This window comes from Fusarium fujikuroi, chromosome FFUJ_chr04 (assembly GCF_900079805.1).
Source record: "Fusarium fujikuroi IMI 58289 draft genome, chromosome FFUJ_chr04".
NCBI lineage: Eukaryota > Fungi > Ascomycota > Sordariomycetes > Hypocreales > Nectriaceae > Fusarium > Fusarium fujikuroi.
Window position 1 is genome coordinate 2,910,655 of NC_036625.1, and position 25,688 is coordinate 2,936,342.

The 25,688-nt window shown below is 47.9% G+C and overlaps 13 protein-coding genes; 9 read left to right on the forward strand and 4 right to left on the reverse strand.

Moving 5' to 3' along the window:
* Positions 1 to 429: 429 nt before the first annotated feature.
* On the forward strand, positions 430 to 2,043 carry FFUJ_14726 (uncharacterized protein; the record flags this gene model as incomplete). Its single annotated transcript, XM_023576692.1, has 1 exon — positions 430 to 2,043. One exon carries the CDS (start codon positions 430 to 432, stop codon positions 2,041 to 2,043), a length of 1,614 nt encoding a protein of 537 aa, XP_023429807.1.
* A 413-nt stretch (positions 2,044 to 2,456) lies between these two features.
* On the forward strand, positions 2,457 to 3,436 carry FFUJ_14727 (uncharacterized protein; the record flags this gene model as incomplete). XM_023576693.1 has 2 exons in its annotated part: positions 2,457 to 2,529; positions 2,586 to 3,436. 2 exons carry the CDS (start codon positions 2,457 to 2,459, stop codon positions 3,434 to 3,436), a joined length of 924 nt encoding a protein of 307 aa, XP_023429967.1.
* Positions 3,437 to 4,426: 990 nt separating this feature from the next.
* FFUJ_14728 (uncharacterized protein) lies at positions 4,427 to 4,849 on the forward strand (the record flags this gene model as incomplete). XM_023576694.1 has 3 exons in its annotated part: positions 4,427 to 4,573; positions 4,634 to 4,702; positions 4,841 to 4,849. 3 exons carry the CDS (start codon positions 4,427 to 4,429, stop codon positions 4,847 to 4,849), a joined length of 225 nt encoding a protein of 74 aa, XP_023429968.1.
* Positions 4,850 to 5,420: 571 nt separating this feature from the next.
* On the reverse strand, positions 5,421 to 6,278 carry FFUJ_14729 (uncharacterized protein; the record flags this gene model as incomplete). The annotated part of the gene is made up of 1 exon (XM_023576696.1): positions 5,421 to 6,278. One exon carries the CDS (start codon positions 6,276 to 6,278, stop codon positions 5,421 to 5,423), a length of 858 nt encoding a protein of 285 aa, XP_023429969.1.
* Positions 6,279 to 7,103: 825 nt separating this feature from the next.
* Positions 7,104 to 7,397, forward strand: FFUJ_14730 (uncharacterized protein; the record flags this gene model as incomplete). XM_023576697.1 has 2 exons in its annotated part: positions 7,104 to 7,197; positions 7,264 to 7,397. The coding sequence occupies 2 exons, from the start codon at positions 7,104 to 7,106 to the stop codon at positions 7,395 to 7,397; spliced, it is 228 nt and encodes a 75-aa protein (XP_023429808.1).
* A 300-nt stretch (positions 7,398 to 7,697) lies between these two features.
* On the reverse strand, positions 7,698 to 10,191 carry FFUJ_14731 (uncharacterized protein; the record flags this gene model as incomplete). XM_023576698.1 has 3 exons in its annotated part: positions 7,698 to 8,595; positions 8,653 to 9,919; positions 10,020 to 10,191. 3 exons carry the CDS (start codon positions 10,189 to 10,191, stop codon positions 7,698 to 7,700), a joined length of 2,337 nt encoding a protein of 778 aa, XP_023429809.1.
* Positions 10,192 to 10,798: 607 nt separating this feature from the next.
* FFUJ_14732 (related to Versicolorin B synthase) lies at positions 10,799 to 12,997 on the reverse strand (the record flags this gene model as incomplete). XM_023576699.1 has 8 exons in its annotated part: positions 10,799 to 11,197; positions 11,251 to 11,665; positions 11,716 to 11,789; positions 11,856 to 12,329; positions 12,381 to 12,517; positions 12,563 to 12,634; positions 12,689 to 12,823; positions 12,886 to 12,997. 8 exons carry the CDS (start codon positions 12,995 to 12,997, stop codon positions 10,799 to 10,801), a joined length of 1,818 nt encoding a protein of 605 aa, XP_023429810.1.
* A 1,427-nt stretch (positions 12,998 to 14,424) lies between these two features.
* On the forward strand, positions 14,425 to 15,292 carry FFUJ_14733 (related to HAD superfamily hydrolase; the record flags this gene model as incomplete). XM_023576700.1 has 3 exons in its annotated part: positions 14,425 to 14,445; positions 14,502 to 14,672; positions 14,729 to 15,292. The coding sequence occupies 3 exons, from the start codon at positions 14,425 to 14,427 to the stop codon at positions 15,290 to 15,292; spliced, it is 756 nt and encodes a 251-aa protein (XP_023429811.1).
* A 386-nt stretch (positions 15,293 to 15,678) lies between these two features.
* Positions 15,679 to 17,339, reverse strand: FFUJ_14734 (related to tetracycline resistance proteins; the record flags this gene model as incomplete). XM_023576701.1 has 6 exons in its annotated part: positions 15,679 to 15,935; positions 15,995 to 16,255; positions 16,313 to 16,700; positions 16,759 to 16,956; positions 17,015 to 17,029; positions 17,082 to 17,339. 6 exons carry the CDS (start codon positions 17,337 to 17,339, stop codon positions 15,679 to 15,681), a joined length of 1,377 nt encoding a protein of 458 aa, XP_023429970.1.
* A 1,183-nt stretch (positions 17,340 to 18,522) lies between these two features.
* On the forward strand, positions 18,523 to 20,038 carry FFUJ_14735 (probable alanine-glyoxylate aminotransferase AGT2; the record flags this gene model as incomplete). XM_023576702.1 has 3 exons in its annotated part: positions 18,523 to 18,862; positions 18,912 to 19,255; positions 19,313 to 20,038. The coding sequence occupies 3 exons, from the start codon at positions 18,523 to 18,525 to the stop codon at positions 20,036 to 20,038; spliced, it is 1,410 nt and encodes a 469-aa protein (XP_023429812.1).
* Positions 20,039 to 20,541: 503 nt separating this feature from the next.
* Positions 20,542 to 21,187, forward strand: FFUJ_14736 (uncharacterized protein; the record flags this gene model as incomplete). XM_023576703.1 has 2 exons in its annotated part: positions 20,542 to 20,638; positions 20,691 to 21,187. The coding sequence occupies 2 exons, from the start codon at positions 20,542 to 20,544 to the stop codon at positions 21,185 to 21,187; spliced, it is 594 nt and encodes a 197-aa protein (XP_023429813.1).
* Positions 21,188 to 21,867: 680 nt separating this feature from the next.
* On the forward strand, positions 21,868 to 23,706 carry FFUJ_14737 (uncharacterized protein; the record flags this gene model as incomplete). XM_023576704.1 has 2 exons in its annotated part: positions 21,868 to 22,006; positions 22,058 to 23,706. The coding sequence occupies 2 exons, from the start codon at positions 21,868 to 21,870 to the stop codon at positions 23,704 to 23,706; spliced, it is 1,788 nt and encodes a 595-aa protein (XP_023429814.1).
* Positions 23,707 to 24,526: 820 nt separating this feature from the next.
* On the forward strand, positions 24,527 to 25,674 carry FFUJ_14738 (probable zinc-binding oxidoreductase; the record flags this gene model as incomplete). XM_023576705.1 has 3 exons in its annotated part: positions 24,527 to 25,376; positions 25,435 to 25,530; positions 25,583 to 25,674. The coding sequence occupies 3 exons, from the start codon at positions 24,527 to 24,529 to the stop codon at positions 25,672 to 25,674; spliced, it is 1,038 nt and encodes a 345-aa protein (XP_023429815.1).
* Between the last annotated feature and the right edge of the window lie 14 nt (positions 25,675 to 25,688).

Below are 25,688 nucleotides of genomic sequence, written 5' to 3' on the forward strand. Positions count from 1 at the left end.
AAGTGTAGCGGTGGCATAAAACTGCATATCTAAATAAGAATATTAAACTCGCGACATTTCAACGGTTCGAAGGGAGGCATCTCCTCACATTGGTTATCGCCCTATCTTAAGCAAGGGGGCTGCCAAGCTTGCCACCATTCTTCTTCCCCAGCCATTAAATTGCTATGTCTCAAGCCACCAACCAAGACAAGGGCAGATCAGGGGTAAATGTTATCTCTCCTTCTTAAGCTCTTCGACAATTCACCGTCAACAAAAGTTTCCGCGTCAATACCAACATCCATCGGATCGCCAATTTCCCATTCAGAGACATTGATAGCTGTCTTTTCCATCGCCCATCACCGTCGTCTTTCAATTATTACAGTAGTATTCGCTGACTGACTGGCCTTTTTGTGGCTCAGCCACGGTTCTAAAACACCAAAGCTAGCTAACATGCTCTACCCCAATCCGAAGCCCAGTAGGGCACCTCTGTCGGTGATTTTCAGCGCACCCATGTTTTACAAAATCATTACAATTTCTTTGGCATTGTCTCTATCTTTCTATGCATTATCATGGTGGTCGAGGCTGGAAATAAGGTCAACACACTGGCAACAGGACAACGTCAACACAACAGAACCCGCGGCTCTTGTTGACCAGGACCGTCGTTTTGCCTTCATCATCCCTTCCACAAACCCAAGTCCGAACCTATGCAGGACTATTTTCAGCTCGCTTGCCTTAGGCTACCCAAGCCCAGTAGTCATCAATTGGGGAGTCAACTATCGGGACATCTCTCATTGGAGGCTTGGCAAGAATCTTCCCAAGATCATCGGCTTTGTCAATTACCTTGATTCAGTTATGCACCCTAATGCCACCGCAGAAGAGAAGCTAGAAGAAGACGACATCGTTCTCATGGTTGACGCCTACGACGTCTGGTTCCAGCTCCCTGCTCAGGTCCTTCTCAGTCGATACCATGAAATCAACAAAAGAGCCAATGAAAGACTGCGCAAACAATGGAAGCGTAAGGATGTACCCATGCCGATGAAGCAGACAATTGTCGCGGCGTCGCAAAAAAGATGCTACCCTGCTGATCCTGAACGATTTGGCGTGGATTTAAGATGTGACCTTTGGCCTGAAACTCCTTTGAGAGAGGACCTTTATGGACCGGAAACGGAAAAGAACACTACCTTCTGGCGCAACAACAGACCTAGATGGATCAACGGCGGCATGTACATCGGCCCAGCAGGCGACATGAGAAGAATGTTTCGCCGCGCCAAGCAAAAGATTGAAGCAATGGTCGGCGAGGCTTTCCCTGTGAGGAGCGAGCAGGGTATGATTGGCGACCTACTCGGTGCGCAGGAAGCCTGGCGCGAGTTACAAAGACACAACCACGTCAGCGTTGATGCGGAGGACTTCGTGGGAGATAACTTCGAATTCCATGTTGGACTTGATTACGCTCAGGAGATATCGGCACAGACATTCGCAACTGAAATCAGCCCAGAAAATAACCTTTTTGACGGTGACTTCGTCGTGCTGGGCGACCAAGAGTCTATCGAAATGAACTCCGAGGTACGCGGTATATCACCAGTCCGGGTGGAGGGTATCCCAGATGATCTCAAGTCGGTCCAAAGCCCGCTGGTCGAAGACGGCAAGACGGTTGACTGGAGCGACATGCCTCTGTACACCGACTTCTTCCTCTCAACAGTGCCAGCTATGCTGCATCACAACAAATTCAAGGAACGACGTGCGACATGGTGGGATAGGCCGTGGTACCACCAGAAGCTGCGCGGCCTTGTCAAATCCGCTTTGCTGCCTAGAGAAACCGATGAGCCCTTGGCTACTGTTCAGCTTGAGGGTAGCAGGGTCAGATACTGGGCTGCTTTAGCAGAGAAGAGGGACAGATATCCTCGCATGGGTAAGCTCAATTCCAACTTGACAGCCTATGATAGGTTTCCGAGCATGGAGCCGAATGAGACGTGTCGGTATGGAAGCCGGAAGCCGCGTGGATCTAAAGCGACGTGGGAGGAGGAGGTTTTCCGTGATGGTGGTGGAGAGTTCAACGGGTCTTGATTGATTGTTGTTATAGATGAAGTTAAATGTCACAAATTGTAGATTTCATATCTTCTTGTTAACTTGACTCGCGATACCAGCATATTCAACAAGACTCGTCAGATAAAAATCAGGGGAATCTGATGGTGATTATTCGAGGGTAATTTCCGAGTGCATGAGGCTAGTACCTATTGCGTTAAACTATCGTGGCCATTAAACTCCAGAGCGTTAGTTGACAGCTTGTAGCGCCGCTTCACAGTCAATAGTCTGTAGAGTTGGCAGGGTTTAACGCAAGCTGAAGCCGACGCGTGTATCGGCGATAATAATTAGGAGTCAAGTCGGAGAGTTTATTAAGGTGTTGCGACCGCCACTGACATCTTTTCTGACTTTAAAACTGCAGGCACCTTAATTCTAACCTTAGTCTTTCGTTAGCAATGCGCTTTTACACCTCATTTTCGCTGGCCGTTGGGCTTGTGGCTGCTAGCCCTTGCAAGCCACCCTCGTCAAGTATGTGTTATTCCCGGGAACCTGCGAGCTTTCAATAACTAACCAGATCAATTTAGCTGTTGTGTCATCCGTTGTGACTGACATCTCGAGTACGCTCATCGAATCTGCTTCTTCCACGGTTGATCCCACCGCGACTACCATCGAGACCGATGTAGTTGAAACCTCGACCTCGGCGGAATCCTCTATAGCCGAGACTTCGACTACAGTTGGCTCAACGAGTACCGACTACGCCCAAGTCAGTGTCTCAACAACCGAGTCTTTGGTCGAGCCAACTTCTACGGCTACAACATCCGAAGCCGCTACCTCAATTGATTCAACAACTGCTTTCACAACAGAGGCTTCATCGGTTGAAACATCTACAGCTGTCGAGACCACCACTACTTCAGAAGAGGCAGTCCCAACGGGTTACTTCCTCGTTGCCGGTGAAGGTCCAGCTCTCGGAGGCAAAGTCAAGTCCAACGGCGACAGTTTCACTCCCATGATATTCGGAGACCGCGGCTCGACTTTCAACCCCGTTCGCTTCCTAGTTGACGAGACCACCGGCGAGCTCCAGCAAGATGGCGTGACGGTCTGCGCATACCAGCAGGTCGGGTTACCTTACGCCCTGATCACGCGGTGCGAAACCAACAGTCTCTACTACGGAAGTGTTCCCCTCAGCTGTGCACAGTTCGAGGGACCTGGCACCTCTATTAGTTGCAGTGCTGTGAAATTGGACTGCTGGCAAACTGGACCCGGTTCTTCTCAAGCGTGTACGAGATCACCGGACGCCGATTGGGATACTTTCTTTATCACTAATAGTGGCGATAATGTCTGGTATCTTAGTTCGGGGACTTTGCAGAATGACTTCATGACCAAGGTTGACGTGTTTGTTGATCATGTTGAGGTCAGCGCTCCGGTACAAACATAATAAACTGTCCCGCCCTTTGGTGCATTGGTCAAAAGCGACTGCAGGCATGAATGGGTGTGTCGTCAGCCTCGCTTTCAACTACCTCGTGATGACATCGCTCTTTTACCCTATCAACTTCTTTATACTCATCTAAATCCAACTTCAGCAAGCATAATTGCTTTTGGGGGGTTAGCTGAACTGCGATTATGGCTAGTGCAGTCGCTCTCCCAAGGCCAGAGATTCAATTTGGTCAAGCTGTCCTAGCAAGTGTAGCAGATCTGTTTAATAAATAAATATCTTTATTAATAATAAACTAAGAAAATCTCTCTCCCATAATAATTATAAGTATTGTAAGATAAATTGGTAATCGAAATTAGCAGAGTTACAGACAGAAAGCAGTAAGTCTGGCCACAGAACTGTACACTATAAATACCCAATTTCTTACAATCTATGGAGAAGTCCGCCTCTCTTGGAGACCATATACGCCCGGAAAACGAGAATCCGTGGTAAACCAGCCAGAAATCGTCGGCAAGAACTATCTTGGATAGATATCAGAAAAAGTGGAAAGATGGTGGGATCGAAAACCCGCTAAGGCTGGTTAAAAAGATGATCGAGACATAGACTTTGATTTGTCGAGCTCGAACCGTATAAACCCTCCATGTTTCTTTATGCGCGATTGCGTAAGTGAACATCCAATAAGACAAACGATGAAGTTGGCTGCGCCGCACCGAGAACGCCTTGTTTGTTTCGTTGGCATTCAATCAAGCTCCCTCCCACGGACAAGCCAATCACAAGCTGGCACAGCCACCGAACTGATTGCTACCAACAATGGCCCCCGAAAGTAAGCCGGACGAACCACCAGAAATTCAGCTATTTAAACATCATCTTAACCTCAACTTTCAACTCTCTAACCATCATCTACATTACGGCGATAGCTTAATGTCCTTGCCACTCATACTGCTTTCTTCCAACCTTACAACGCTACCTACCCTCATACAAGTTCCATCCAATATGCTAGCAGGGCCAGAAGCTGCTGCTAGCTACGGCCTGGCACAGCAGGGCTGCTGCACATATCAAGATGCCACAATTTCCACCATTCTACAGGCTACCGCCACCATGAACCAAAGCCACATCAGTGCCGCGCAAGAGTACAGCGCTGTAAGTTACTCGTCTCGCAAAGTGATCTTGGCTAGTTGCTGACCTCTACGAACTATGCAGATGCTGCACGAGCGACGGAATGGAAGGGCAAAATTGACACAAATGCAGGATAAAGCTATCGCCGTCATGGTATAGCTGCTTTTACGTTACTGGGGGCTGCAAGCTGGTCTTGGTTAAACCCTCCTATCCACTGTCTGTTATAAGACACGAGGTAGTGTACTATAGTGTAGATTACAGGGAGGCCGCTAAGAGTGAACTATGCCTTAGAAAAAGTAATGAATTTATCGATACCTGCACCTTTTACTTATTCCAGCATATTACTATCTGCTGTTACCCTATGTTTTATGGGACATCAAATTTATGATTTTTGTTACAGAATAGGTAGAGAGTGCTGGACTTGGACTTTCTTTGATCCCTTAACTTCATAGGCCTCTTGAAATGAACACCCCAGACGTGGCCTGAGTCAAACGCCGCTGTAGAGAGTATTGAAAAAAAAAAAAAAAAACGAATAGCGAAACAGGGCACGACCCCCCTCGGATTGACGACAAGCCAGCAACTTACAACCTGATCTTCTCTCGGAAATATCCCATGGCCCCCGTGTCTCACTCCTCCATAAATTCACTGGAACTGGCAGTTATCCATAGCTAAACATGACTTGACTATGCTCTGGTAGCCAATTCCCCAGAACGGAAAACCTCGCCTTTATTTCATGCAAACCTATTCCGCACATCTTGCAATTTCCTATCTAGCAATGCGTGAAGGGCCTTATCACACTCACTCATCTCTTTGTGTACAGCAATCTGCTTTTGAGCAGTAGCAACGTTCTTGAACTGGGTTTGTTTCTCGGCTATTGCCTTTTGTGAAAGTCCCGGGCGAATCTGGCTTGTAGGTGGCTCTGACTGAGGTAATTTTGCCGTAGGCGACTGTTGTGACGACTTGGCAGAGGCAGAATACATTTGGATCTAATGCTCTGAACTCTGGTTTTGTTTGCCCCAAAATCTGCCCTCTTTGAGGCCCCATTAATGGCAGAAGATGTAATTGCGGTGGCTGAAACATTTCGAACCTCTTGCTGTTGATCTATCACTTCAGCGAGTCTTTTGACCTCTGGAGGCGATTCTACAACATTTTCATTTCCCCCAGGACCTTGCGGCCTGTCACCCCTCGGGGCCGGGACACTGTTATCGGTCGTTTGAGGTTTCCATTCTTTGGCACGGTTTGCGAACTCTCGGGCTTTGGCAGCCCTCTCAGTCGCATTGGCACTCTTCATCGCCGCGTAGGCCTGAACACCGGCAGCTCCTAGCATAGTTGGCCCAAAAACCCAGGCGGCTATCGCGGTTAGGTTCTCTGCTCGTGAACTGTCGTTTGCTACTTGTGCTTTAGCAGCAGCGGCAGATCGGCCGAGGATAGATGAAAACGAAGATCTGAGGGAAGCCATTATCGAGGAGCTCTGTGGTTGGGTCATCATCTCTTGATGAGGCGCCATGCCATCAGTCAGATCACCACCAGACGGAAGACCTGGAAAGTCTTGAGCCGTTTTCCCAGGACCAACCGAACTGTCTGCTTCTTCTTGAGCATCGGCTAAATTCTCATCATGTTTTTGCGTATGCTCTTCTTCTTGGTTGGTGTGGATGCTGTCTTCATCGGGAAGCTGGTAACAAAACTGAAACTCGGTATTGACAGTCTCCATATGCATAGCCTTTTCCATTGGGTTGTGTCTGAAGTATTGGCGATGTTCTGGGTCCCAAATCCAGTTACTGTTCCAGTGATCATTGAGACCAGCAATTCTGGACCTTTTCGTGCAAAGCGATCGCCAACGTGCTTCCAGTCACTCCAGGCGACTGTTGAATGTGTATCGTTGAGTTCTGTGCTTTCGGGTCTGGCTTCAACGGAATAAGAGGGCATCTTGCCGATAAGATCGGTTATATTAAGGGGTTTGTGTTATAAGTTATAACAGCGATAGACAGTGTCCCTTTCAGGTTTAGAACAAGAGATGACGCAGGTAAGTCGAGTGTTGGACATTAACAAGCCGCAACCTGACTTTTCAATAACCATAATCAGGCTTGGCATAATACCGGCTCCGGTCCAGGAGCACAAAACTTCTGACTGTATTTCCAAAGTGAATTCTCGTAATGCGGGGCTGACCTCGTGTACGTCTTACCCTCTCGTTAACATCTGCATCATGAAGAACCAGTTCATGTAGCCTTCCTATCTAAACTATCCCTATTGGACTTGAGGAGATACCTTTATCATAATACAAGAACTTATGAAGTTCAGTAAATGAAGCTATTTTTAGTCATTACCCTATATGTGTCGGAGTGGGACTATTGCCGACCTCTAAATCCTGGGCACAGCCACTCTTCAGCCTCATCCAGCAACTGCGCCACGTGCTTTACGTTGTTTACCGCGCTGCCGCGTATATAACGTCAGCGCCCGTCAGCTGAACGCCAACCTTAATTCCTCAATAACAACCTCATATCATCGACACAAACCCCAATCGCACACCCTACAGCTTATCCTGTCCACCATCAGAATGTCGTCCTCTCAATTTGCGCCACAAGAACTGTCCGACATGAGAAATTCTCAGTCTCTTGAGACCAATCAACCCAAGTCTCAGCAATCAATGGGTAAGACAGCAACGCGCCCAGACTACCAGCGCGCCGAGTTTTGGTCTTTATACTAATCTTAAGAAGATCCTCAGAAGGCTCCCGAGACAGCAGATCCTCAAATGGAGCTTCGCGGAGGTGGTGCTTGTGATGGCCGGCTTTGTGGCATCATTCCATGCCCGATCCCCATCAACTGCTGGATCATTCCTTGTCCTTGTTAGAAGAATAACCCAGATGGAGTCTTTCGGTCATTCTTTGCGTTTTAGTTCTGCAAGATACTCATCGTTACATATTGCTGGGATAATTAATTAAACAATGCTGGTTTTTTTACTCAATACCTTGACGACGCTCATGACGTCATCTCCTCAAAGCATGTGGAATCTTCCTTGAGCCACGCGTTGCTCACGTATCAAGGTTTGACCTTTACAAAATTCAGATGGTGCGCGTTTAGTATTGAGATCTCTTCCTGCAACTTAATAAATCATATTATTTCTTCACTACAGCTCATCAAACTATCGCGTTCAATCTTGACCAACAATGACATCGCTGTTGCGAGATTTGGGCAGGACCGTGAGCTTCTCCATCTTACCAGCCTTCACGATACCCTCGACCGTGGTATTATGCGGAGCCCAAACTTTGAATCGCGCGTCCCAGGTCTTGGGCCAAGCAGCAAGCAATCTAATGTCGTTTCCAACAAAAGTCTGAATGAGCTGCTCCTGCAGTCCAATGGCTGCAGAACCGTAGTGATTCAAATCAGGTGTCCAATCGAAGTTGGGGCCCTTGAAAGTCGGAAACTTGCACACTTTACTCGGTGCGTACCGCTCCTCTGTCATGGCGGTCGCGTTGGCTGTAAAGCCCATTCGTGCAAGCCAAATAACATCTTGCTTCCAGCCAGTGTTACCGTGGAATGAGAATGTCTCGGTGTCGTAGAGATAAGTGTTGATAGCGTGCGTGAGGTTGGGAAGACCGAGACCGTATTCGGGCCAAGGGAAGACAGTATAAAGTTGAGGGACTTCACTGTTTTGAACGCGTGTGTATGCTTCGGCGGGAGCAATGCAAGTGTGACCTTGCTGCTGGCGCAAAGTGTTCTGAGGGATCTTGGCCAGGTACTTGGTGTAGTAGGTCTTGTTCTGAAGTGCATACTCGTCGACGATGAGAAGATCTTTGACAACTTGACGCAGACCAGCCAGGGTGGAGACGGGATTATATGACTCTTTGTATGTCTCGGCACCAGAGCCTGGATAAATTACGAGGGATTCGTTTCCGGCCATACCGGTCAATGGCCAAGGATTGCGCTTCTGCATTTCGCGAGTGTAAAACTTGTCGAACCAAGCAAGCTGATACTCGATGAATTCGAGGTATGGCTTTACGTCAAAGCCAGAGTAAATGTTGGCCTGCAGGATCATATCGGCGAACTCACTAAAGTCAATTGTTAGAAATACTTCACCAGAAGGAAGAGAATTGGGCAACACTTACTTGGCCGTATCCTGCACATGGTTCAACCAGACATTCCACAACTCACCATCAGGAAAGAAATCAGGTCGCGGAGTATTAGCATCATCATCGTACCACTGCGCATTATACTCAAACACATTTGACAAACCAGTGTTATCGATCTGCTCCAAGAAGTACGCAGCATCGATATCCTGGTAGACCTGACCGCGAAGAACGGCATTGGGAGTGATGCGCTTGTAAAAATCAAACTGCTGCGTCATGACATCAAAGTCACCCGACCGGAGAAGAGGCCAGTACAGCAGACGCTGGTTTTGTGCAGTGAAGGTACCGCCTCCCCATCGACGATAGTCAGGCGTGTAGGGACGCCAAATGTTGACATAGATGGGATCAAAAGTCCAAAGACCACCATTGAACTTGGTGGGCCAGTCGCCCTTGGCATTGCACCCCATGAGGTATCGCCAAATCTGGTAGTTTTTGCCGACCTGGAAGCCTGCATCCTTCTCGCCCTTTTCTTCGTTGATGATGATATAGGATCGTGCCCAGTAATTGTGCCACCAGGTAAGAGTCGCGTCTTGGGTGTTCTTGACTGCCAACTTGATCACCTTTTGAAGTCCTTTGTACCACTCATTGTGACTCTTTGTCTGAGCCTGATACATGGACAATGTAATCTTGAAAGATTTGCCAAGTGATTTGGTCTCAAGATTCCAAGACTTGTACGTAGTGTTGATGTAGTGGCCATTCGTGATAGCGCCGGGCTTCAACTGCTCGGAATGGACAAAGATGCCAAACTCATTGTTGCGCATGGGGTTGTACATCTTATCAGAGTGCTTCTCAAGTCCTTGCTGCTTCATCTGAAAGTTCCATAGATCCAGCTTCTCGTTACGATGGCTCATAAGTACACCATTCTCGTGGAAGCCGATCTTGTCGGCGTAGGTGGTGCCGTTTGCGATCTTGGAGGTGTAGATGCCCCATGAACCCTGGTTGCGCTCCTCATTGATGATTTCGCGGTCTTCGTAGCGCCAGTTTTCGTAGGCGACCTTGACAGCGATCTTCTCAGGGCTATCGACCTCGATGTGCACAACGGGATTGAAGACGTCAACCCAAATCTTGGCAGTCGCATTGTCCTCACCAGTGTACTTGACATAACCATCGTTGAGTAGTAGCCTTTGCTCGAACGACTTGCTGTCAAACGGATTGGGGTCAAAGGAGAGTCTGACGCGACCCAGCTTCAGCAGAGAATTGTTCTCGTCAAAGGTTCCGCTCTTGGCGATGTACATGAGAATAGTGCCTGTTACAAGATGTATCAGTAATTAATAAATCTTTGGCGACAACCAGAATTACAAATTGCGTGCTCAGGCATGTTGTCGACGGGCTGACGGCTGACTTACCATTCTCGTACCAAGTGTTAAGGCCAATATCACCGCCACCAAGAGGCATGGAGTCGGCTGAACCATTGACACCAGGTTTATCCCAGACAACATCGTATGATGCAGGGAGCATCGCCAGAACACTCGTCCAGCAAAGGAACAAAACTGGCAGGAACCGATTTAGGTAACCCATTGTGAGTAGTATATCACCTCTAAGATGGGATAGTACTCCGTACTCTCGTGCCCAGAGAAAGCGCGTGGCTACAGATGTTTCTTAAGTACCTAGCTACCCCTCTCTGATATACACAACGGTAGATTTCCATACATCCTTGAACCTGGAATAACCCCCTGGGTTACGCCAGGATGGTAGTGTAAAGTGGGAATGACAGCGGCATCATGACATTGAGCACTGCCTAACGAGACCGGATGTCGTGTGGCGAAACCCGGTGATCTGAACGAATGCGGGGAAAGAAGAACGACAATCACCCCCGCGATTCCATGGCTATCAATTACTTAGATAGTACGATAGTCTTTATAGTCACGTCGTATCTCGGCTAAAATGCCATGAGTTTCCGATCAAGGTGACATAGCTTGATTCGTGAGATATTAGCGCCCGGTAAACCTCGGCGAACTATACCGGTCAAACAACAAAGAATTTGTCGACGTCAGATAAGGGCGACCAGCATACCGAAATTGACTTGAGATAAAGACACCATATTAATTTCTTTAGTGAGATTTCTAGGAGCCGATAGTATAAAAAGATGAGCTAAATTAGTTCCTCCCACTCAAGCCCCTTATGATCAGATATCCCAATCCTCTTTGATCATAGTTGCACCATGCTCACCCAACATGTACACCGGGCCAGCGATATTAACGTCCGGAACTGTCGGCATGATGCTACTGTCGATAACTCTCAGGCCCTGCACTCCATAGACTCGAAGTCGGGAATCGACAACGCCGCCGTCCTCGAGTGGAAGCATGCGATTAGTTCCAGAAGCGTGCCAATTAGGAACCGTTGTAGCTTTGATGTACTCAAAAATAGCCTCATCGTCGTCCGAAGCAACGTTGGAAACACCTGGAGCAACCTCTCCATGGTTAGGCCCGACAGTTAAATTTGCAAAAGCAGAATGGGCAAGGATCTTCCGTGCGTCGCGGAATGCGTTGATGGCGATAGCGCGATCAGCGGGGTGAGTGTAGTACTGAAAACAGTTAGTTTGGACAATTAATGAGAGCTGCAATCATGACAACATACGTTGGGGTTGATGATGGGGGCATCGGACATGCCGCTGGACTGGATGGTTATATTGCCTTTAGATAGTGCAACCATACTCGAGACAGAGATAGATATGTACGAGCTATCAGATGATGGTTCGTAGGTGGGACCTGGACTATTAGGATAGAAGAAGGATTCAAAGAGGAACTCTACTGTAGACCGGTTGGTAAGGCCAGCATCGACGACGGCTTCAGCACCAATGTTTCGAAGTTGTGTATTTGACAGCTCTTGGAAGCCATTGGTAATACCTCCAGGTGCTGTGTAGACTCCCTTGCCAGTGGTGTAGTATTCCTCTTGCGAGGCTTCGACGGTGGTTGAGTTAAACATAAGCTGATGAGTTGAAGCTTCGGGAACTACTGTGGCTGAGATGCTGTACAGGTTATGATCCATCATGCTACATGCTGTAAGAATATGTCGTATAAACAAGGACTTAAGATGACTTACTGCTGTCCCACGTTTTCATTAATGACAACTGGATCTATATTGAAAGCGTCAAGCGTGGCCTCCGGGCCAATACCCTGTCATCTTGTTAGCTCGTATCTTGGCAAATGCAAGGGCAATCAGTCACTGGAGGGTATTCTTACCGAGACCATCAGCATTTGGGGCGACTGAAAAGTTCCCAGGGTGACGACAATCTCCTTTGAAGCGGTAGCAGTGCGGTGACGACCTTGAGAGTGATCAATGAAGTTGACACCAGTCGCAACGGGGAATCCAGTAGCATTCTTTGAGAAGATGATCTGCTGGACAGGGGCGTTGTGAAGAATGTCGACATTAGGCCGTTTGCTGGCTGCCTTGTAATAGTCGTAGGCTGAGCTACGTCGGTACTTTGAGGTCAGAGTGGCAGTTCCTTGTTTAACGCCAACGTTCTTCCCGTTGTTGAGGTCCGGGACTATGGGGATATTGACCGCTGCGCAAGCATCGATGAAAGCAATGCTCGAGGGTGGGACGTATCCTTGGTAACCAATTTCTAGTGGACCATTGGAATATGCTGAGGGGTCCCAGGTCTGATACCTTTGGTTGTAACCCGTTCCATTATTGGGAGCATTGAAGTGAGTACCCTGTTCCCTAAATTAGTGGAATGACTTGCAATCATAGGTGACGATGCTTACCTTGATAAAAGATGGATACACGTCTTCCCAGCTCCAACCTGGATTCCCTAGCTCAACCCAATGATCGTAGACATTAGCCGAGCCCCGTCCGTAGTAGAGTCCGTTGAGGATACTGCTACCACCAAGACCGCGTCCGCCTACGAGGGTTAGTACTATATGATCTGATGGAATATGGCACTTACGATGGTATGCAAGTTTACGACCATCGAGTCCTTCTTGAGGCTCCGTATAGAAGTTCCAGTCGATGGCCGTACCTAAAGTAAAAGGTCAGCGATTCTTGAACAGCACATCATTATATTTGAGCTTACCAGCGATGTATTCAACGGCACCAGGCGCTTGATGCATGGCCACAACATTTGGATCAGGTCCAGCTTCCAGCACGAGTACCTTCTGATCACCAGACTCACTCAGCCTATCTGCGAGGATGAGACCAGTAGTTCCGCCTGTGATGCAGTCATTGTTATCAATTGAAGGTACCGGATGAGGTGAAGATCTGCACACTTACCACCCACAATCACGAAGTCATACGTGCTACTGAGAGTAGACTCATGATCGTATCCTGCAGTGATTGATGAGACTTGTGATAAAAGAAGCACCGAAGTAATGGCAAACCGCATAATGAAGACTGAGGGGAGGAGCTGGGAGTGTCGAAGATGAAGGGACAGTGTACAGCAGAGATCTTGTGATCACGTTGTTGATAGCTCGCTTTATAGATTATGTCTCCCGCGATTGAATCAGTCGTCAAGAAACACTTTGACTTTCAACCTCTCGTGTCCAAGCACGAAATCTGGCGCCTAGTTTCTCCTCTAGCTACTGTATGGCTAGGAATTAGGTAAGAACAAAGCCGCGTATCCATCTTCCTGACTTGGCGGGTAGGCAATGAGCCCATCTTCGTAAGACGGTGGAACAGTTTCCATGACCAAAGATCTTGACAATTTGTGTAACCATAACCAAGTGGATTCGTATAACCTACTGAGTCAACATACTCTAAGCCCTAGTACCGACATAGACATAACCTCCGCCTGTGGAACACTTCTAAGCTTGTTCTTCGTGAGATATGAGACTCCAGACCGTGTATAAGACACTGTGTGATATCCTCGAATCGAGTTCCCAATACTAGTAAGCATCGGCGACGATCATTCAGCCAGAGCTTACTATAGCATCTTGCATAGTCAACTGCCGTGTTTTAGGAATGCGGAGCGAGACTGAAAGGAACAGTTAGAAGTAACGGTTCAGGCAGGGTATGACGGAGCCGAGCCGTCGCAGAAGGAATGCATATGCAGCGACCAAATTCTCCACCGAATTTGGGATCCCGCGGAACGAGTCTGTCGCGGAGATCGTTGAGCTAATTCTATGTTGCACTGAAATCCTTCAGGATCACGGGCCAGGGGTTCATTGGAGCGCGTTTGCAACATCGTGAATCTGAGTGGATGCTCTGTAAGCGACCCTGTACGGAGTATGCAACGCAAGAATCTATGGATACAAGGAAAAGTGTTACATTCGCCACTGAACAGGCTGCATTGTCATCAACCCGCGCTGCATCATGTCCCTCTAACACCGGCCCTGGCAGTCAATCACATAAGCGCAGGGTGAGATCCTCTGACAGGCACTTTTCTTACACCATGCAGCTTTTAGGATTTGAAATAGCGTGCGGCATTTAGAAGATGTGACGTGCATTAGTCCTACCGCGTCATTAGGTATGGATATACGCGATAACGGATACTACTATAGGCTGACATGACCTGTAAGGCTGATGTGAGTCGATGCAGGGGTTATGTACTCAGACCCTAAGGGTGTACTGTCAACGGCAAATATTGCATAAGCATCCACGTCGTCAACGCTTACGTGAAAAGAGGAAACAAGAAATACGATAACAATGCGAAATGTTGTGTCAAGCTTTCAAGTAATACTTTGCAATAGCAGGTAAGAATATGATATATCATAATCCATTTATTGTCGACCTTCGTTCTCACCCCTTCGCTCATTGCTCGTTTCCAGTAACAGCGTCTTCGATCAAGGTCATACAGGAACAAAATCTAGCACTATGGGATCCCGCCCTGAGAAGGTTAGCAACTGTTTTCCATTTTACACCAACACCATTAACTAATGAACTCAATGAAGATAACAACGCTCCTTCTGGATTGCGACAACACCCTTGTGCAGTCAGAATGTCTTGCGTTTGAAGCAAGCGCTGATCTCACCAATGAGATATTTGCTGCCCGTAAAGTTAACCTGAGCTTTACGGGCTGCTATCTGCAACGAGAGTTTGTTGGACAAAACTTCCAAAACATGGTGAGTGACCAATTCAAATAGTAGCTATGCACAATTGACTGAATCGCTATTGATAGATTCGCGCTATTGAGGCCAAGTTCAATGTCTCGTGCAACATCTCGGATGAGGAGCTGGAGCATTATGCCAGCATGGAAGACGATCGCGTCATCTCCAAGCTTATGCAAAAGTTGGAACCATGTGAAGGCGTCAATGCTGAACTGGAGCGTCTCAAAGGACACTATCGACTCGCTGTAGTATCTTCATCAGCGCTGCGTCGCGTGCGCTCTTCTCTTGATAAAGTTGGCCAAGCCGACTTCTTCGACCCAAACGACGTTTTCAGCGCTGCAGACTCGCTTCCTGTTCCTACTTCAAAGCCTGATCCAGCTGTGTATCTACACGCCTTGAGGACTATGGATAAGAGCGCTAGTGAGTGCGTTGCAGTCGAGGACAGTCGCTCTGGTGCAACCTCTGCTAAGTGCACTGGTATCATTACGGTCGGCTACACTGGCGCATGCGACACGCCCAAGGAGGCTGAGGCACTGCGTGTAGTTCTTGAGAACGCTGGTTGTAAGTTTGTCATGAGTAGTTGGGATGAGTTCCCAGATATTTTGTACAAGATTGAGACTCATCTCACGGAATGATGCAATTTCAAGAGACCATACCGTATTCAGGGCTAGGCTATATAGAATTAAAGTATACTTGAACCTATCAGTTTCAGTATTGTTAGTCTTCTGAAGCAACCTTCAGTTCATCCCATATCTTACAAAATTAGAGTCTTTAGGTAGACAACCACTCAAATCCTATAGCCTTTGCTAAGTGTTGCATGAGATAACCACAACTAGGGTACTTCATGCGAGAAATATCAGAACCGTAGCAGACACTGTTTTAGGAAGTTTAAATGCGCGATAAAAGAACGAGCTTTAATTACATGATGTATAGTAACTATAAGTATGTGCCTCGCACTGTTCTCCCTTCTAGCCTTGCACTACCGCTCAAACATTTATGTTTTTCTATCATACGTAGAGTTCTAAGTGCCACCCGTCTGGTCCTTTTCCACTGGCCTGCGGGGAAGAAGCAGCCACAAACAGCCAAGAACGACACAGATAGCGAGGACAATGGGTTGAAGTGTCTGCACTCCCTTTGCCTGCGCAATGGCGCCAACTGCAAAAGGCAATATTGCACCGCCAGAACCACCGAAGGAAGCAGCGAAACCGATAGTCCCGACATGGAGAGAGCGGGGCATGACCTTGGTAATGAGAACAACTGCAACAGGATACATTGGCCCTAGACATCACAATGTTAGCTATGAGCAACTCTGCGTAGAATCTGTGATGAAATCATACCCATGGCAACGCCAATTAGTGCTGCTGCTACTGCACTAACGACCAGGTTCGGCACCAGCCAAAAGACAAGCTCCAAAGCAATAGTTACTCCGATGTATAAGAACATGGCCCAGAACTCTCCCAGTCGGACTGTTACCAAGGATAAAAAGAGGCGTCCGACTGTCATTCCGCCCCAAAACCCCGTGGCCACGGCACTGCCGACGATAGCTGAGGCATTGCGTCTTTTCTGCATGAAGACAACCACCCAACCACCAAGAGCCACTAGGAAAAGGATTGTCAGTAAAAGTAACGACGAGAGAGAAGTAATTCAGTGCTCACCTTCAGCTCCACAGTATCCAAACACAAAAAAGGCAAAAATCCACGACAGCTTGTTCTTTAGGACCTGTCGCATACGACCTGATTTAGCCCCAGATGCTGAGGGCGCTTCAGACAAGTAGACGGCTCCAGTCTGTGTCCAAAACGTGATTGTCAAGGCGATGAGCTCTACGACCGACGCAGCCGTCATGACATAGAAAAATGCATACCAGCCTGGCATACCTTCTCCAGAGAGACCAGTCGCGACAAGAGGAGCAATGGTAGCACCAAGGGCGTAACACGCCTGTAGAATGCCCGACATCTCGTGCGAGTTCATCATCTGTCCAATGAAAGAACACCACGCGGCATCAGCAAGTCCATTTCCTATGCCGACAAGGACATACATGGAAATCTAAAGAACAGCCATTAGTCATTTTGGACTTTAACTTTGAGAATGGAGTGTCACCTACCATGACGGGGTACGGGGGATGGAAGGAAAAAATGAGATATGGTACAATATGACAAAGGGGAGCAAGCAACGCTACGCCTCTTTGACCAAAATGCACATGCATTAGGCTGTTGATAGCAGAAGCGATAGCATAGCCAACAAAGGGTGTTAGGAACACTAAAGACACGAGGGTATGGTTTTTGTGGTAATAATCCTCAAGCTGTGACAGATAGTAAGCCACGCCTAGTTCACCACAGAGGCATCAAGATAATACTCACCAAGGGAACCAAAGCCTAAGATATCATAGTTAGCAATCGCGCTCGTAGAAGGAAGAGCCAATCTTACACCATAAGACCCATCATTCATTCCTACAACAAGAAATGACCAGAATGTCGCCGCAGTACGATATTTGTTGATAGGAGGATAATTCCATTTTGGCGGAGCAATAGTCTCCTGGGATGAACCATTGGTTTCGACTCCCTGTTGCGCAATGTCGACTGGTCGTCTGCTTTCTTCCTCACCGCGGTGCGAAAGGCGAGGAAGAGACTCTAGGTCAATTGCATCAGTAGCTGAGCCAGCTGCTGTCAAATTGATACTCGTCATGATGGAGATTGCCGTTCTTGATTCTGAGTAAGATGTTGAAAGAATGGCTCTTGATTTTGTTATTATAATTCATTGCGATTGCTGATGACAAAACTAATTTCTTTGAGTAATAGAAATCGCATTGTTGATCACGCAAGTCTGACTTTCACTGTATCTTGTGTAACATGGCAAAAGAACCTTGTTTGTTTAGTTTTCTCCCTTGTTCTCTCAATGCCTCTTTGTTGAGAATCTCGGCAAAGACAAAGAGCGGAGATGATGTTGTGGCAAGAAAGCAACTATTGTCGTAATAGAGTGGGTTGCATGTAAGCGGAATCCTCCAGGCTTCCAAGTTGGGTATTCCCGCCAGGCGACGATAATTGGTAGGAAGGCATGCATACTTCGGCATCCGCGATACAGTAAGCATTACGCAGGTTCAACAGATTAGTGGATCTATTGAATATGCTTATTATTCCTGCTTATTACCGTGAATGCTCCCAAACTGTGTGGGTACCTGTGGGCCATCACATCCCGCGACAGTAATGAAGGATCTTGTGTGGGGGTTCACTCCATGGGGAGATTTATACGACCGACAGGGGTCTCAGAGATAATTGGGTTTCACGCTCGCGAATGATTCCTTCTAGGATCTGACATGTCCTGCATGCAGCTGTGAGCTATATCTCTGTGTAAGCACGGCGTCATATTAATGCCAGAAGCAGAAGCGATTGCCGATTTCTCACTGTGAATCGTAGAGAGGCCTTGAAACATGAAGCTCTACTCCACAGCCGTGTCATTATCACCAAATCGAGGTTTCTTTCGTGTATAGTACCCTTACGGATGTGGAGAGCAAAAACACCTATCATAGCTCCCGTAACTGTCTACGGAAGCATGAAGCTGTAATCTGTAGAGTCGGGATATGTCAGAGGTCTTGGTGGTATATGCGACATTGTAAGCGATGGTGAATGTCCTACCGTAGAGGGAAGTGACAGGATGGCTTCGTGTTTGCTGTAAGCGCGTGAAAGGAGTTTGATTGTTGATACCGGGCATTAACCTGCACCGTACAAAGACCGCCTCCAAATGAAGAATAAGTATAAAGCCTCTCTTGATACTCACCTATAAAGCTTCCTCAGAATATAGCTTTCCTCTTATTTCAGAACTAGATTTCAAACCTACATCTTTCATCTCCCTGATCTTCTCTTATATCACAATGGGATCTCTTGGCCCCCTTATCGACGAGCCTATCATCTCGGAGAACTCTCTGTTCTACCAGAGCGTCTACCCTTCTGCAGCACCAACAGTTGAATCTGCTGATGGGCTTTACTTCACATTGAAGAATGGCCAAAAGATCATTGACTCTACAGGCGGAGCTGCTGTCTCTGCCATCGGCCACAACAATGCGAGAGTCAAAAACGCCATTATTAAGCAGCTGAATAAGTTCACCTATGCTCATCCTGGCTACTTCCAGAACAGCCCTTCTCATGAACTCGCCGACATCCTCGTCCAATCTACTGGGGGCGAATTGTCGAGAGCATGCTTCCTCGGCTCTGGTGAGTATTCCTTCTGAGTAGAGCAGGATATTATCTAACATGAAAAAAGGTTCTGAGGCTGTCGAAGCCGCCATGAAGCTTGCCCGGCAGTACTTTCTTGAGAAGGACCCAGGTGCACCTCGTTCTCACTTCATAGCCAGACAGAGCTCCTGGCATGGATGTACCATGGGAGCCTTGGCTGTCGGAGATCTTAAAGCCCGAAAGGAACCTTTCCTTGACGTTCTCGCCACTAATGTCAGCCACGTCTCTCCTTGCCACCCATACAGGGATCTTGAAGATGGCGAGACTGAGGAGCAATATGTTATCAGACTGGCTCAAGAGCTGGATGATGAGTTCCAGCGGATTGGTCCTCAGAACGTCTGCGCTTTCATCCTGGAACCCATGGTCGGAACTGTAAGTCACTTTCTATGAGCTCCTACAAATGACAGAGCTACTACTAACCCGCGTTAGGCTCTGGGTTGTGTTACTGCACTCCCTGGATATCTGGCTGCCATGAAGGCTGTTTGTCATCGTCATGGCGCACTCATTATCTTCGATGAGGTCATGTGCGGTCTCGGACGAACTGGACACATGCATGCCTGGCAATACGATGGCGTAGTCCCCGATATCCAAGCTGTTGGCAAGGGGTTGGCTGCCGGCTACGGTACTATTTCAGCACTCCTCATCCACGACCGTGTTATCGATGGTCTGAAGCAAGGGAGTGCATCCTTCCAGCACGGTCAGACCTACCAGTGTCATCCTCTCAACGTAGTGGCCGCTCTGGAAGTGCAGCGCATCATCCGAGATGATGACCTCGTCCGCAATGCTCGCCTCATGGGTATTCTCCTTGGACATCTACTCCACCGAGCTTTTGACAGCCACCCCAACGTTGGTCAAGTTCGCGGTCGTGGTATGTTCTGGTGCATTGAGTTCGTCGCTGACAAGGCCACCAAGCGGCCATTGGATCCGAAGCTGAACCTCGCTCGTCGAATGCGACTTCGCGGTCTTGAGAAGGGCTATGACGTATGTCTCTTCTCATCTACTGGATGTGCTGATGGCTGGAATGGTGATCACTTCTTGCTGGCACCTCCTTTCACCGTCACGCCCCGTGATGTCGAGGAGATTGTGTACCGTGCATCTCGTGTTGTTGACAGTGTGTTTGAAGAGGTCAGAGCTAAGGGTGAGATCTTAGCCTAGATGAGGTCGCGAATTATTCTTGGCCAGAGTTCTAGAAGCTTTGATCTATCTGGATCCTGATTGGGGAGTTTCATAGTATCACAACAGTAGAGAGGGAAAATAAAATAGAATGAACACACCCCTTCTTATTTACAAGTCATACTCCTAGTAAAAATCGGACTAGAGACCTCGAAATGCCTGTAGAATTTCTTGACTTCGCTTGTGTATTTCCATCAGGTGCTGTGGAGTGTCGTAACACGGGAGGGTACGTGGAGTAATAGCCTAGGACCACTCTCCACCTTGATGATATGAGCTTACCCTGGTCACCTCAACGTAATACGTGACATCTGGGAGTTCCCCTCATCTGTTTGCTTAAGTAACCATGGCTGACATAGAGAATAAAAAGGCGTTTGCTGACCATCTCACACCTTTCGCATTCCTCACATTCTGGAATTATCACCTTCCATTTCAACCCATACCAAGCGACGAAAAGAGCTTTTGTACTACAGTCTTCTCACGCCAAAATGTCTAGCAATCAAAAACAGCTCACCCCACCTTTCATTGTTGAGGCTGGACCAGGGACAGACATCTGGCGAAAGCCTGGGCATAACGCGTGGAACAGTAAGTCAAGCTAGACTATGCCACTCTCACTCAAGCTTACTCATTATGGCAGTTCCCGACGTCCATACCATCTCGGGCCCACTCAAGGCTTTTGTTTCTGCTCGTGTCACCTTCTCTGCTAAGTGGGAGAATCTCTACGACCAGTCTGGCATCGTCCTCGTGCCACGTAAAGCATCTGACCCAGCGGCTCCTCACAGCAAGTGGATCAAGTCGGGTATCGAGCTCTATAATGGGAAGCCTCACCTGAGCACTGTCGCTTGTGACAGGTTTGCCGATATGAGTCTGTACCCTGTAACGGTCACAGAAGGTCAGCGTATTACACTCCAAGTAGCAAAGGAAGGTGGTAATGTTTGGGTCCACCAGCTCATTCTGGATGATGATGGAAGTGTTAAGGAACGATTGCCACTGAGGGAAATTTGCTGGATTCTTTGCGAGGAGCAGGATGATTGGGTCTTGGATGTAAGCGCCTTGGCAGCCAGACCGGATAAAACTGCGAAGGGTCCTTTGAAAGTCGAATTCAGTGACTTTCAGGTGCAGTGGAAAGAGTAAATGGATATTCTAACCTTGTCTTTTATAATAGTAGATTATCTTGACGAAATACGCATGAGATGTTATTTTCGCTAAGCTCTGCAGCTCACAATGCAGCCAACATTGATAATAATTGACCTTGTGGAATGATGTTAATGTCATTCTTGTGATTCTATCTAGATTACCTATAGTAGAGCTTCTTTCCCTCATATTATTTTTGGACGTTGTCGCTCCAGTATTTCGAAGGATTTCGAAGTCCTGCACTCTGCTGCCATTCTCGACCGCCTTCCTAAACCATGAGTTGACTACCCCGCGCCTCAAACGCTGCTGACCTTGACGAGATCTTTGATGGCTATCGATAAGGCTCATATATCACAAAGGTCGCCTGAGCAAGATTTGGTATCTGTTGCACACGACATCCTCCTGCACGCTTCCAACATACCTCACGATAGCCTATAGATCAGTCACTCCAAATTCGTACAATATCATCCGGGTTAACAATACCGATGGACACCACGCCAGGCCCGTCAACAGACCCTACATGTCCGGTGTGTTATTCACTGGTCCTGGAATATGATACAGCAGTTAGAGGTTTGACTATACCTATGAGCGATCTCAAGGAATCAGCAAAAGCTACTCCATGCTCCGCTTGTGCTCTCTTATGGGAAGCGATTAGCACTGCTGTGAAAGAAGAAACAACTATGCCAGAGGTGCTTTATGAATCAATACTCGTCGAAAGCAAACCACCAAAGCACCCAGGGCCCATGGTTGTCCACCTTTACCCAGAACCCGTTGCACATGCTGTCAGCGAAAAGACGTTTCAACTATACACAACTGAGAGTAAGTTAAGCAGACCTCTGCCCGGATGATATGATATCTGACTGAGTACAGATGACGTCTCTCTACCTTGGGACTTGATCGGTCGGGGATATCATATACCAGAATACGGGTTAGCTCCAAGTTGTGTGTCTTTAGCGCGCGAGTGGCTCGACGCATGTGGACACGCCCAAGGAAAACATGCGAACTGTACCAAGACCACCATCTCAACGCTACCAACAAGGGTCATATCAGTTGGGAACGACAAAGTATCACCCAGGCTTGTGGTCACTGAGCCCAACCAGCAAGCGCACTATGCAGCTCTGAGCCACTGTTGGGGAGGAAAAACGCCAACAATGACCACTGTATCCAATCTGGAAGCATACACTATTTCGCTTCCTAACGATCTTCCACGGACTTTTCTAGATGCTTTGAAAGTGGCTCGAGCGCTGGAGATTCCCTACATATGGATTGACTCCTTGTGTATTATCCAGGATTCTCCAGAGGACTGGAAGCATGAAGCCTCACGAATGGCTCAAGTATATGCCAACGCCCATGTGACCATATTTGCCGACGCTGCACCGGACAGCACATCCGGCTTTTTGTCGCCACCATCACGAAACGCTCCCAAAAGGTTCGTTGTGCCATACAGAAATGACCAATCCAGCTCGGGTGTTGTGCATATCCGCGAGCGTGGGTTCTTAGCCCAGCAACTTCCGTATCATACATGGAGTAGTAGAAGAAGTGGTTTAGGCCAAAGCAAGTTATCAACGCGGGGTTGGGTGTTTCAGGAACGGCTACTGTCACCGCGAACCCTCCACTTTTCGCGGAACGAGATGGCTTGGGAGTGCAGATCCGTATGTGAGTGTGAATGCTCAGCGACGTCTCTGAGGACTCTCCGCACCACAAGTGTGATGAAGCACTTTCTCCATCCTCAGGATCCTGATGTTTCTTTGGCTGAGGCCAACTGGAGGTCTGAAATCGTCCCCGCATATACGGAGCTAGACCTCACCTTCGCGACTGATAGACTCCCCGCTATTCAGGGCCTAGCTAACGCTACCCAAAGGCTCAGAGGCAATGATGAATACATTGCTGGCCTTTGGCGAAAAACAATAAAGGCCGACCTTTTGTGGCATCGAAATGCAGGCGATGGTAATGCTCAAAGAATCAAGGATGGGGGTGCTCCAACATGGTCGTGGGGATTTGTCACTGGACCAATCTACTACTCAGACAGGATCTTACCCAGTGATTCAGATTTGCAGATCCTGGATATCATGACCAGCGAAGAGAAAAGCCCGATCCTCGTCATCCGTGGCCATCTCGTTAATGTGAAACTTGAGGATCCTTATAGTGACACTGTATCTTTGGGCCCTGATGACAGTCTAAGAGTGGAATGGGACTCCGAGGGGCTTCAAACTGAATCTAACAAAATATCACCATATTTCTTGGTATTCGAGGCAGATGATGGGGGACCATTTGGCCTATTACTCAACGCCGATCGAAACGATCCAACAGGTCAGCAATTTCGGAGAATTGGATATATCCACGGGCATAGCATCTCGAAGTGGCGTCGCTCATGGGGTAGTGGTGGTTGGGCATCTAGTCCGGATAGCAGTGCGTCTGATACCTCAGGTGGAATATGGGAGGATGCTGGTAAGGAGGGGGCGAGAGAGTGGGTTGATGAGATATTCAAAGGCGAACCTGTAACTTTTAAATTGATCTAGAGACTATTGGTCATTGCAAAATGTGTATTTCTCCTTGATCATTGGAAGTCCGATTTACAATATTTACTGCTGCAAAAGCATTGGGCTTGAACGTGAAGTGGAAGCCCTGGAGATAAACAAAACGGTGGTGTGAGTAGTGCTCGAAGAAGACTATACTTAATGCACAAAGCAATTCGTTTTGGCGTATGAGCACAACGAGGCCTGCTTGTTGAGGAGTTTTGGAATTGGAGGAGTAACATAAATCAGCTGAAACCCGGTGTTCTCAACATTTTGTTGAGGAAGATGCATATGGATAGACCCTGTTCACATTGGTGACATTCCCATCTGCCGACATACTCGTATACAACCCCTGAAACGCGGCTTGCATCCGGTATGCAATATCAGCTCCTAAAGATGTCTCATGAGAATCACCAAACTGTGATTCGATACAACACGTGGCTCACCGACTGGAACTTTCCGTCTGCAGCCATCCGATTGGTTAGAGCCTGTTAGCTTACAAGACCCTTTCCCCTTGGGCTGAAATACATTGCTACGGTTACTTCCACGAGGCACTGAATCTTGAGCGATTGACTTTTATTGGTGAAACTGAAACATGTTCATGCGTTATGCGGTTCCGCGCCCGTTTACCCCGGACTTTTGCGGCCGCTACCCCGCACGTTCACAGCGGCCTGATGAGTTGCCTGATCCGCGAGGTCAGACCACTGCCGATCTGATGGAAGCTATATAACAGGTGATACCAGGGACATCTCATGTTTATTCGAAAACTATCAATTGACCTCTAGAAACCCCATCGCTCCATATCTGTACTCACATATCAAAAATGAAGGCCCTCGTCTACGCCGGAAATGGCTCTGTCACCCTGCAGGATCGTCCTGTCCCCAAGATTGCGTCACCAACAGATGCAATCATCAAAGTCACGAAGACCACCATCTGCGGCACTGATCTGCACATCCGCAAAGGCGATGTCGCTACCTGTGAGCCAGGAAGAGTTCTAGGTCATGAAGGCGTTGGCATCGTCCATTCCGCAGGCCCGTCTGTTGCACGCTTCAAAGAGGGCGATAAAGTTCTCATCTCTTGCATTTCAAGCTGCGCGACTTGTGAATACTGTCGAAGAGGAATGTATAGCCATTGCACCTCTGGTGGATGGATCCTTGGCAATACAATCGATGGAACGCAAGCTGAATATGTCCGCATTCCCCATGCCGACTCAAGTCTCCACCCTATTCCAGATGGGGCAGATGAGGCTGCGTTGGTGATGGTCAGCGACATCTTCCCAACCGGTCTTGAAGTTGGCGTTCTCAGTGGCAAAGTCCAACCTGGAGGGACTGTAGTTGTTGTTGGCGCTGGACCGGTTGGCTTGGCTGCTATTATCACTGCCCAGCTATACTCACCGTCTAGGATCATCGCCGTTGATATGGACAATGCAAGACTTGATGTTGCCAAGAAGCTCGGTGCAACTGAAGCAGTCGTCAGCGGCCCAGACACTGTCGCCCAAGTAATGAAACTGACAGATGGGAAAGGCTGCGATACCGTCATTGAGGCTGTTGGTATTCCTGCTACTTTTGAGCTTTGTCAAAAGCTCATCGCAGTTGGCGGCGTGTTGGCAAACGTTGGTGTACACGGCACCAAAGTGGACCTCCATCTTCAGGACCTATGGATCAAGAACATCTGTAAGTGGCTTGGCTTTATGATCTACCGTTTGACATGGCACTAATGCAGGTCTATCAGCGATCACTACGCAGCTGGTGGATACTGTTACTACCCCCATGCTGCTCAAGCTAGTGCAATCTGGCAAGCTGCAACCTTCGCAGCTGATCACCCATAGTAAGTTCCTATTGCCGGAGTCTCGTGCATCTTACTGACGGTTCCTGTTTAGATTTCAAGCTGAGCGATGTAGAAAATGCTTACAAGACATTTGGCGAAGCATCGAAGCATAACGCTCTGAAAGTACTTATCGAGGTGGATTAAATAGAAATTCTAGA